The sequence below is a fragment of the Gracilinanus agilis genome, chromosome 3 (assembly GCF_016433145.1).
Source record: "Gracilinanus agilis isolate LMUSP501 chromosome 3, AgileGrace, whole genome shotgun sequence".
Lineage (NCBI taxonomy): Eukaryota > Metazoa > Chordata > Mammalia > Didelphimorphia > Didelphidae > Gracilinanus > Gracilinanus agilis.
Window position 1 is genome coordinate 621968189 of NC_058132.1, and position 11097 is coordinate 621979285.

An 11097-nucleotide genomic window follows, 5' to 3' on the forward strand; every position below is an offset into this window, starting at 1 on the left:
GTCATAAGTTCTGTTGGGAGAAGTGGGTACACCCCCCAAGAGCAAAGACAATGTCATCGAGTCAAAACTCTGAAAACGTGGAATTTTGTAATGAGGTAACCAATATCAACCAGGAGAGCTTCAATGACTTGATATTGAAGTTTTGGAGACAGGAAGAGGGGGCCACTCAACTAAGTTTAAAAAACAAAACAGGATAAAAAAAGCAAGTTGTTTAAGATGAGGACAATTTCTGTATGTCTCTTTACAGTCTACAATCTGAGGACATAATGTACCAAACCTGATTGGCTCCATTAAGGCAGTAATCTTAGAACTTCCAAAATAAGCCTTAGTTTTGAGTGAATCGTGAGTAACTATGGAAAAATGATTTAGCAGCTCTCAGCATAGCCATGAAAAAGAACAAATCAGCTTCTCCAGAAATGAGTCTTTAAAAGTTAAACTTCAAAAGCCAATGACTTTTAACATAAATCTGACTGTAAATATGTGCCATCTCTGATACAGGTTTCTTCGTATCATAAAATGATTTTTCAAATAATTTTCATTGCAAGCCTATAAATGGATTATTGTTTCTAAAACATTTTAGTTAGTTTAGTTTAGGGTCATAGTGCTGGTTTAATTAAGGTTTTCCTTTGAATTCTCAAGTGAAATTCTATTTGCTACTCTTTTCATCATAACAGGTTATAAAAAGCATGAATTCTTGAAGCTCAGGTATAGACTGCTTTAATAATGCACGTTTTCAGTACATGCTCCTGTTCCTGAATTACTTGCAAGCTCAGAGCTCAGCACCATGCCAGTATTCCCCTTTGGAAAGGACTCTTGCAAAGATATTTCGATTGGGGGGCATTGGAAGGGAGCTTTTTCTGCACAGGTTTAGAGATTGCATGGTGTAGCGGAATTTGGAACTAGGAAGAATTGGCTTCAGGATCCTGATTCTTGTACTTGTATACTGTAGGGTCATGGCAAAATCCCTGGGTGTCCATTCCCTCATCTGCCAAAGTTGGGAAGCGGCAAGAATTTAGCTAAACAGGGGCCCTTGCTAGTTTTAATCTTTGATTCTACATGTTATAAAATAAGGGAATTGGACTGAATGATCTCTATGAGCCTTTAAAGTTCTTAAATTATGACTTTTATTTGGCACTGGTCATATGGAGAATCAAGAGTGAGAATATGGATGGCTCACCTCCATTTAGGGGATGTTGTAGGGAAATTAGAAAAGTGAGTGAAAGTGACAGGCAGACAGCAGAGTAAAGATCAGGGATAAGAAGTCAAAAGCATCTTTTAAACATGGCACATGGGGGCAGGCAAGATCCAGCAATCCAATGAGCTAAGATTCAGGAAACTCTGGTTCAAGCTGTGTGACTACGAACTCAAGTTTCAAGACTTATTTTTATCATCTACTGACTGCAATTGGACTAGGAGTCTAGAAGAACTGTGTTCAAATCCTTCCTTCAGAGACATTAGCAATGTGACTGGGCAAGTCCTTAGCCTCTTTTTCTCTATCTATAAAATGGAATAATAATCACACCTACTGTCCTGGGTTGTTGTGAAGATGAACTGAGATAGAGATGTAAAGTGTTTGTAAATCTTAAAGCACTTATATATAAATGTTAGTTGTTGCTTTTATTTAAGCTTGTTCTTTTTTTTTTTAACCCTTCCCTTCCCTCTTAGAATCAACTGTGTATTGTTTCCAAGGCAGAAGAGCAGTAAGGGCTATGCAATGGGGGGTTAAGTGACTTGCCCAGGGTCACACAAGTACCTGCGGTCACATTTGAACCCAGGTCCTTCCCACTCTCAATTCTCTTGAGCTGCCTATCAGTCCCCAATGCTTATTTTAAAAGCTCTCATTCTGTCAGGCAGTATAAAAACTTGAGGGCACTAACTAGCAAAAACAAGAGGCAGGATGAACTATAAGGAAAAGACAGAGAGGACTTAGGTTTGAATTTTGACTCTACTACCACTAACTTGTAGGATCTTGGGAAAGACATTCACACTTCAAGACCTCAGTTTCTTCATATGTAAAATGGATTCTATAAAGCTAATGGTCTATGCATTATTAACGGAGCTTCCATCATCGGCTTTTGCTGGGAATTCCCCCAAAACAAACCATTCGTTTTGAGCTGCTTTTTCAGCACTGGAAAACGAATACGTGGTTCAATAGTGTTTGCCTCACTTTTTCCTGCTTGTAATGGAAGAGGACTATTTCATAGGCTCGTAGGTTTAAAGTCGGACCTTCTCATCTTACAGATAAGGTAAAAACAACCAAACTGACATCCAGAAGTTAAGCGACTTGGCTAAGACTTTAAAAGTAAGTGTAGTGCTACAGGCAGCATTCTCTGACTCCAAAGCAATCCTCTCCCCTTCCGAGAAACGATAGTATTAGGAGAAGCACAAAGAGAAATCTAGAAGAGGGAGATGCTGACCCAGGGATATGACAGCCGCACTCTGATTAAATCATTGCTTCATCTCCGTAGAGCCAGGGGCATTCTCGGAGGACTAAGGAGACCAAAAACTTCCTTCGTAATTGTTAACTCGGTGAATCCTCCAGTCACCCAGGATTTGAAAACAAGGGGATGGCACCCCCTGCTGGTCAATCTACTAACGTTCTCGGAAATGAATTGGGGAGCCAACGGACCAAATGAATGCAGAGTTTCTGTGTCTATAACTAAGCAAGAAGAGGCTTCCTCTTCCAGCAACTGAAACGAAGCCACAAACCTATTACATACAAAGCACTGTGCTAGGCGAGTGCTAGGAAGACAAAGATGGAAAAGCTCCGTGCCCTCAGGGACCTTATATTTTCTTAAGAGGACAGAGCCTACAAAGTGAGATTGCTCATTCCTAGAAACTCAGGATAAAAAATGCCCTCCACTTCCAGAGAAAAAACTGACAGGAATCTGAATGTAGACCAAAACGTCCTCTATTTCTTGTTCTCCTCTTCCTCCTCTTCTTCCTCCTTCCTCTTCTCCTCTTTCTTTGTCTTCCTCTTCTTTTTCTTCTTCCTCCTCCTTTCCCTCCTCTTCCTCTTTTCCCTCCTCCTCTTTCCCCACTCCTTCTCCTTCTCTTTCTCCTCCTTCTCTTTTTCTTTTCCTTCTCCTCCCCTTTTCCTCCTCTTCCTTCTTGTCTTTGTCCTTCTCCTCCTCCTTCTCGTCTTCCTTTGTGTTCCTCTTCTTCTTCTTCTTCTNTCTTCCTCCTCCTTTCCCTCCTCTTCCTCTTTTCCCTCCTCCTCTTTCCCCACTCCTTCTCCTTCTCTTTCTCCTCCTTCTCTTTTTCTTTTCCTTCTCCTCCCCTTTTCCTCCTCTTCCTTCTTGTCTTTGTCCTTCTCCTCCTCCTTCTCGTCTTCCTTTGTGTTCCTCTTCTTCTTCTTCTTCTTCCTCCTCTTTCCCCTCCTCCTTCTGCTCCTCCTTCTCCTTCTCTTTCTCCTCCTCCTTTTTCCTCCTCTTCCTCCTTCTCCTTCTTTGTCTTCAGCTTCTTCCTCCTCCTTCCCCTCCTCCTCCTCTTTCCCCTCCTTCTTCTGCTCCTCCTCCCTCTCTTTTTCCTTTTCCTTCCTCCCCCTTTTCCTCCTCCTCCTCCTTCTTTTCCTTCTTTGTCTTCATCTTCTTCCTCTTCTTTTTCTTCTTCTTCCTCCTCTTTCCCCTCCTCCTTCTCCTCCTCCTTTTCCTTCTCTTTCTCCTCCTCTTTTTTCCCTTTCCTTCTCCTCCCCTTTTTCCTCCTCCTTCTTTTCCTTGTCTTCCTCTTCTTTTTCTTCCTTTTCCTCCTCTTTCCCCTCCTCCTTCTTCCTTTTCCTTCCTCCCCCTTTTCCTCCTCCTCCTCTTTCTTCTCCTTGTCCTTCTACTTCTCATCCTCCTCATTTGAGATCTATTCCACAAAATGATTAATATAAAAAAATGTTTTACATGATTGCACATGTAAAATCTATATCAGATTGCTTAGTATCTCAAGGAAGAGGACGAAGAAAGGGTGGGAAGGAGGGAGATAATTTGGAAGTCAACATTTTTAAAAAATGAATGTTAAAAACTGTTTTACATGTAATTGGGAGGAAATAAAATTATTTAATTACTTTTTGAGAGAGAGAGAGAGAGAGAGAGAGAGAGAGAGAGAGAGCAGTTACATTTAGGGGAATTAAGAAAAGCTTCTTATAGGAGGAAGTGCATGAAGAGGATGTCAGGAATTCGAAGATGTAGAGGTGAGATGCTGGCATCACAGGAAAGAGAGAACAATGGATTTGGAGTCTGATGATCTAGGTCTGAATCTAACTCTACTTTTTTTCTAGCTGTATAAGATTGGGCCTCAGAGAAAGAGGGGAAAGAAGGGCATGGTTTGGGAAACATGATATAATGGTAAAATCACTGATTCCAGGGTCAGAGGACATGTGTTCAAAACCCACCTCTGATACTATATGAGAAAGTAATTTAGCTTCTCTGGACCTTATCTATATTCCTTATCTATAAAATTAGGAAGTTGAACCTGGTATCCTCTGAGGTCTCTTCTATTTCAAAATCTATGATGCGTTGAATATAGATCTGGAATGAATAGCAACCAGTACAAAGGGTTCAAATAGGTGGGAAATAGAATGCTGCTTTAGGGGAAGAACAAGGAGGTCAGTTTAGCTCAAAGGAAAGCTATTCTGAATACCCAGGCAAGGTTTTGGAAGAACCCTTTCCCACAAAATCTCACCTACTGTGAAATCTATTTTTTTAGTCTTTCTTCCTCAGATCCAAGGTCCCTACAACTTGTGGGCAGTTGGCCGAATGATCTTCCCCTGTTGTGCTATTTTAACAAAAACGCACAAAACCCATAATACAAGAAAAAAGCTCAGTGCACTTAGCCTAGGCTCTTTGTACAGCAATGCTCACACTTATGGAATGCTTTAAGATTTTGCAGAACAATTTACATATATATTATCTAGTATTTTTTAAAACCTTGTCTCTTGTCTTAGAATCAGTACTATTTACCAGTTCCAAGGCAGGAGAGATATGGGCTTGGCAGTGAGGATTAAATGACCTGCCCATGGACACATAGTCAGGAAATGTCTGAGGTCAGATTTAAACCCAAGACTTCTCATCTCCAGGCTTGGCTTTTTCTCCACTATGCTACCTAGTTGCTCCCACATAACTACTCCATGAAGTAGGTGCTGCTCTTAATCCTCTTTCATCAATAAGGAAACCAAGTCATTAACAAGTCTAGTGATTTGCTCTGGGTCATTCAACTAATGTATGTCCAAAGAGAACCTCAAATTCTGGGTTCCTGACTCCAAGTTTGATTTTTCTCCTGCCTCCTCATCTTTCCCCATCAATCCTACTATTGGTAAATCAGCGTTCTTCTTTCCAGATTAGAGTCTTCTTGATCTCAAATAAAACTCAATAGTCTTGGTTTTTGAAAACTTTGTCTTCTTTTGTTGTTTTTCAGTCAGACCTGACTCTTGAGTGACCTCATTTGGGGTTTTCTTGGCATAGATGCTGGAATAGTTTGCCATTTCCTTCTCCAGCTCATTTGACAGATGAGGAACCAAGGCCAACAGAGTTAAGTTGACTTGCCCAGGGTCATACATCAAAAGTGTCTAAGGCTAGATTTGAACTTGGGAAAATGAATCTTCCTGATTCCAAGCCCAGTGCTCTATCCACTGCACCACCTAGCTGCCCTTGGCTTCACTAGACCACTGGAAATACCAAATAGAGAGACATGACAGTTTTTGAGGGCTGGCACTATCCAATCATTATGTAATTGCTTTGGTGCCTTGAAATCCACTGTTATGCCAGGGAAAGGCAATGAGATGTGTGCCAGAATTTGTTGTTTTCTTTCAAAGGTCACATCCTTATTACTCTTCTTAGAGCCTCATTTATGTTGCATCCCTTCCCACCTAACATGGTCTATATCTAAGCCTATCCTTTCTGCCTCTCTTCTCTGCCCTCAGGCAAAGGAATTGAGAAGTCCTAGAGGTTCTGCCTGCTGTCTCATAAGCTTTAGTCTATGATCTGAATATGTGATTAAAGATCTCATCATTAAAAGAATTAGAAAAGACCCCAAATCAGATGCTTTTCACAGCTATGGCTTGGGGGAGAATTCCTAACCAAAGGACAGAGCAAATCACACAGGATAAAATAAAGATGGCATAAAACATTAATAAACATTTTAGAAATATAAATATCCAATAAATTAATCCAAAGGCTCTACTATTGTGTCTTTCCTTCCAGGGTATTAATAAATAAACTTCTGCAAACAGTGCTTTTCATCTAAAGGAGAGCCTCAAAAGATCAGAATTTGAGAGGTGAGCACAGGCCAGTGAGGGAGATCATTTTGAGTGGATAAGACTTATCAAAGCACTTCATAGGAACCTTCTATTACTTATTGCATGTACATAGATGGCCTTGACTGCAACATTCCTTAAAATGAGCAATTTAACAGCCAAGGTAGTAGTTTTCCAGTTTATAAACAGCTTCCTTAATATTGAAGTCATTTTCCTGATCTCTCAGTCAATTCACAAAAAAACCAAGTCACTTACTTAAAATCTTCTGTAATGTTGGGGTAGTAGGTTTCATCGTTAAGCATTTCCATCCAAGTTTGTGAAGCATTTCGTGTAGCATCCACACACTCAGAACCACCAAACCTAAGCAAGGCCTCATTGACAACTTCCAGGTATTCTAGGATATGGAAAAAGTTAACAAATTGCATTAACCCACACATTAAACATTATCATTTTTTGTGTCTTTTTAACATAGAAAAATGAAAGAATCGAAAACCAAACCCCAAAAAGAACCACCAGGAAGTTAGTGGAGAAGCAAACTTAAATCTAGTTTTGGGGAACTTTAGAGAACTTGTGAAAATATGACTATTTTGAGAGCGTTGGGTCTTTAGCTACAAACATATTTTATAACATGTTCATTATGAATAACTTGCTTCAAAGTAATACACTAGTGATCACTGAAATTTTAAAAAATTACCTATCAGAAATAAAATTCTTAGGGAGACTTTCTCATTTTGAATTGAGGTACCATTAATTTTTTTTTCTGTTAAAAATTAGCAACCTAGGTTTTACTACTCTCTTTAACCCACTGTAAGATGAGTATCTATCTTGGTCTTAGCTCCCAGAAGAACCTCATGAACAATTTTGGTTCTTTTACGGGACTCTACCTTCTACTGGTGGTTCCAAATTTATTAACTATGAACTCACCGGGAAAATTAGCCTTTATATAGACAGGTGCACTGTAGGCTACTGCTGAATGAAACAACTTAGGAAATTTCAACCTCAACCAGGCAGCAAGGTTTCCTGCATAAGAACCACCAAAAACAACCCACTTGTTTCTAAATAATTTTAATTTGCATCGAAGGTATCTCTGGAAATTGATAGTATCTTGCAAGGCTTGTCGACCACTGAGGAAGCGAAGATTATCAGTAGATACGTCCCTGAAAATTAAAGCATAAACAAGAAATATTGTGATAACAATTAAAGTAGACTAGAATGATGCTTGATAGCAGCTCAATTGGAGGACATTTTTTATTTTAAATTGTGTCATTCCTGTCAAACCTTGGCATGACCATTAGAAATTGCAGAGAAACATTCTGATGAGAAGTGATGAATAAACACAAGACAGAAGCAGCAGGAAGTATCTTATTTCAGCAATAGTCTTTTTGGAGAATGAAGTATTACTAAAGAGAACAGAAGACATTATCTTATTTTTTCTTGTATAATTAAAGATTTTAAGAAGACAGATATAACAAGAAAAAAATAAAATTTTTAAAAAAGTTTATATATGAAACAATTGGATTATCTTTCATGCAAGTCTTGCATGGATTGGTTAACTAATATTTTCCTCCCATTTTTTTGCCCTTTCTTGTAGACTTAACATTCTGTAAAAGATAAAAAATTCCATAGTCCTGTTTTCCAGCCAGTGCTTGGAAACTGACAGCAATCTTTCAGTCTTTAGTTTTGTTTTCCCTTTTCTTATTTCTCTTTTCTTATTACTTTCACTTTTTCTAGAACTCTTTCATTGTCAAATCCATATTCAACCTGATCAAGGTATATCCTAGAGGCAATTCTATCAAATGTTTCCACTTCATGTCCAAGTTTCACAGTTTTGCCATTTCAATGAACTCGCAACTCTTTTTGTTTGATTCCTTTATTCTCATCACTTCACTGAAATTGTTCTTATCCATAACTGCAAACACTTTTCAACAAAGTTTAATGAGCCCTTCTTAAACTTCAGTTTTCTCTGTTGCTTTTCTCACAATCTTATGCTCCTCTTTTGCTCTAAGCTCTCTCTGACCTTAATTTCCATAGATTTCTTCTTCCCAATTCTTTTCTCAAAGCTCCTATAGGTGTGTTGCTTGGGAAAACCTTCTGAGAGGCATTTTCCCAAGAGTTTGAGAAGAAATTATTTAAAAGGAAAATAAAGATGAATTGAAAAGACAGCAATTATATCAATCTCTCAGCATCAATCCACAGCATCTATTAAGTTCTTATTACGTGCAAGGTACCAGGTAAATGGACAAACCCTAAAACATCCTGGATCTCAAAGAACTGACATTCTATGTAAGTAGAGAGTGGGAGGGAAGCCCTGTGTGCCATTACACATAGCACACATGATTAAATTCAAAAAAGATCATTTTTTGGTGGTGGTGGTGGGATGATGAATGGATTCTCCCACTCTCAGAATCAAGGGTCAGAAAAAGTCTGAAGTGGCTCTTTGGAGGAAGTTAGGGATTCTAAGAGGTAGTGGTGGGAAGGGGCTACATTCAGGGCATGGCTCAGCAAAGGCAGTGGATACAGACAGGTAGGGATGGGGACAGAAAGTGGGTGTCATGTTTGATCAACTGGGCTGGACTATGGTGGGTGAAACAGGAAGAAATTGGTAACAAGTGCTGCCAGCACTTTCTTGCCCAGATGCTGTTGGGAGAATCAAGTGAGTTAACATATTACTGATCTTACGGTTCCATATAAATGTTAGCTATAGTTGTTGTGGTGGTGGTAGTTTTAAAAACTACCTTAATTCCTCAAATCCTCAGTTGTCCCTGACCCTCTGGTTGGAGGACAGACCAAAGATCTCTTTCCAAAGTTTTCCTTTATGGTGTTGCTCAGAAAGAATTCACACAAACTCTTTTCATTTCCCACCAGCTCCTCTGCTTGGTTTTGACTTTATCATTATCATGCCCATCCAATCCCCATAATGGGTACCCTCTGGTATACCATCTGTCTTAGCCTCCTTTTTGTAAATTTTCTTTCCCCACAAGACTGCAAACCCCTTGCAGAAAGAGACTGGCTTTTTTCTTACTGTATTCCCAGCACTTATTACAGTGTCTAGTGCCTAGTAGAAACTTGGTAATTCCTTCTTCCTTCCTCGTTTTATTAATTTAAGTTGTCAAGTATCAAAGTAGCTTAAATTTAAGTATTTGTTCAGTTGCCATAATTTTGTAAGAAGATCAAAAGGAAGAAAATATGTGGAGGCTAGGAAGGCAGAGAAGCAATGATAGCAATAATAATGGCAACTTACTTGGTCGGTAGACTTTTCCCATAATACCTATGTTCCAACAAAACACATAAGGCTCCCATTCTTCTAGCATATGTCACCCAGGAGTCCGTCATCCATGAATCAGTAGCAGAACCTTCTCCTCCAAGAATTAAGAAAACTGGACCACCCCATTTATAGAACTTGTCTGAAATAAAATACCTCTGTGGAGAGAGAGTGGATTTAAGATGATTATTATTCAATCAAGTTGAAAGATTCTTTTGTTTGGCTCTGTAGACTTTCAGATCGGGATGAATGTTTCTGAAATCCACTTGAATCTATGGCGATGTGAATTGTGAATTCCAAATAACTGTACCTAAGATTTAAAAATGCTAGTTGGACATTTCCCAACCCGAGATATCATCTTATATATAAAGTTGGTATGACCTCCAAATTCTTACTGAATATGATTAGAAAAAAAAGATAATAAAATGAAGTAAATTTTTAAAAGAAATTCATACTGTAGACATTATTAGCAACTTTGAAACTCTTGTTTTCTCTTCAATTTAATACATGCCTATTAAGTGACTATCTTCAGAGGAGAGGAACAGTTCTTTACCTTAGCTTGGGATATATGGAAATAGATGAGTAAATACAAAATAATTTGGGAAGACATCAGGAAAGGTTACAGCGGGTGATGTTCCAGAAATTAAACCCTGACAGAAATTATAGATTCTAAGTGGAAATGAAGAGGCTAGAAGACAGCTTCTAAAAGAGCAAGAGAGAAACAGGAGATAGAATGCCAATTTCAGGGACTAGCAAGGAGACTAGTTATGAGTGTTTCAGATTCTTGCTAGGAATACATCAGGTTCGGGGCTCTTGCTATGCCAATGTAAAATGGCTGGGGCTACATTTAATCGGACAATTACAACATTTTGTTTGGTTAACAGATTTTCTAGCACCAATTCATACAGTAGCAATAAGATCATTTAAGGATGATGGTGATATAACTCACATTTATGATATAACTATAAGCTATGATATAACTCACATTTGTATGGCACATTAAAGTTTAAAAACTCCCCAAAGAGGGTGTTATTATCTCCCTATAGTCTCTAGCATGTTAGATAGATACATAGATAGATAGATAGATAGATAGATAGATAGATAGATAGATAGATTTTCAATGAGTAATGGAAGCACATGGGGGAAATTATACAGAAAGTCATGGATATATTGCTATTTGTGCCTATGGAAAGCATGCCATAAAAATTTTGTGCCAAAATAAAGTGTACAGATCCATAAAAGTACTGACAGATGAAGAAACTGAGGCTCAGAGGCCTATTCTTACTTGGAAGTATTAGGAAATAGTAGAGAAAGGTCTCCTACCAATGCAAGAACCCATCCCAGTGTTCTTTCCATTAAACCTTACTAAAAACTGGGTAGTCAATGGTCTTACCTCCCTGGAATAACTAGCCTAGCATAGCTAAATCTAAAACACTACATCTATACAGACAGAAAGGAATTTCATTTAATAGCTAGCATCCATACAGTGTTTTAAGGCTTGCAAAGGATTTACGTATGTTATCTCATTAAATTCTCACAATAACTTTGGGAAGTAGAAGCAAAAGAGACTACTGAGTCTCAAGGTTAACAGACTTGC

At 38.6% G+C, this 11097-nt stretch overlaps 1 protein-coding gene across 1 annotated transcript in view; it reads right to left on the reverse strand.

Annotated features, from left to right (window-relative positions):
* Positions 1–9571, reverse strand: part of LOC123241946 (putative serine protease K12H4.7) — a 32813-nt gene extending 23242 nt beyond the window's left edge. The window contains exons 1-3 of the mRNA XM_044669447.1: positions 9480–9571; positions 7163–7395; positions 6494–6632 (exon numbers count right to left, since the gene is read on the reverse strand). Coding sequence (XP_044525382.1) covers positions 6494–6632; positions 7163–7395; positions 9480–9571 — 464 coding nt within the window. The remainder of the gene's footprint in view (positions 1–6493; positions 6633–7162; positions 7396–9479) is intronic.
* Positions 9572–11097: the final 1526 nt, after the last annotated feature.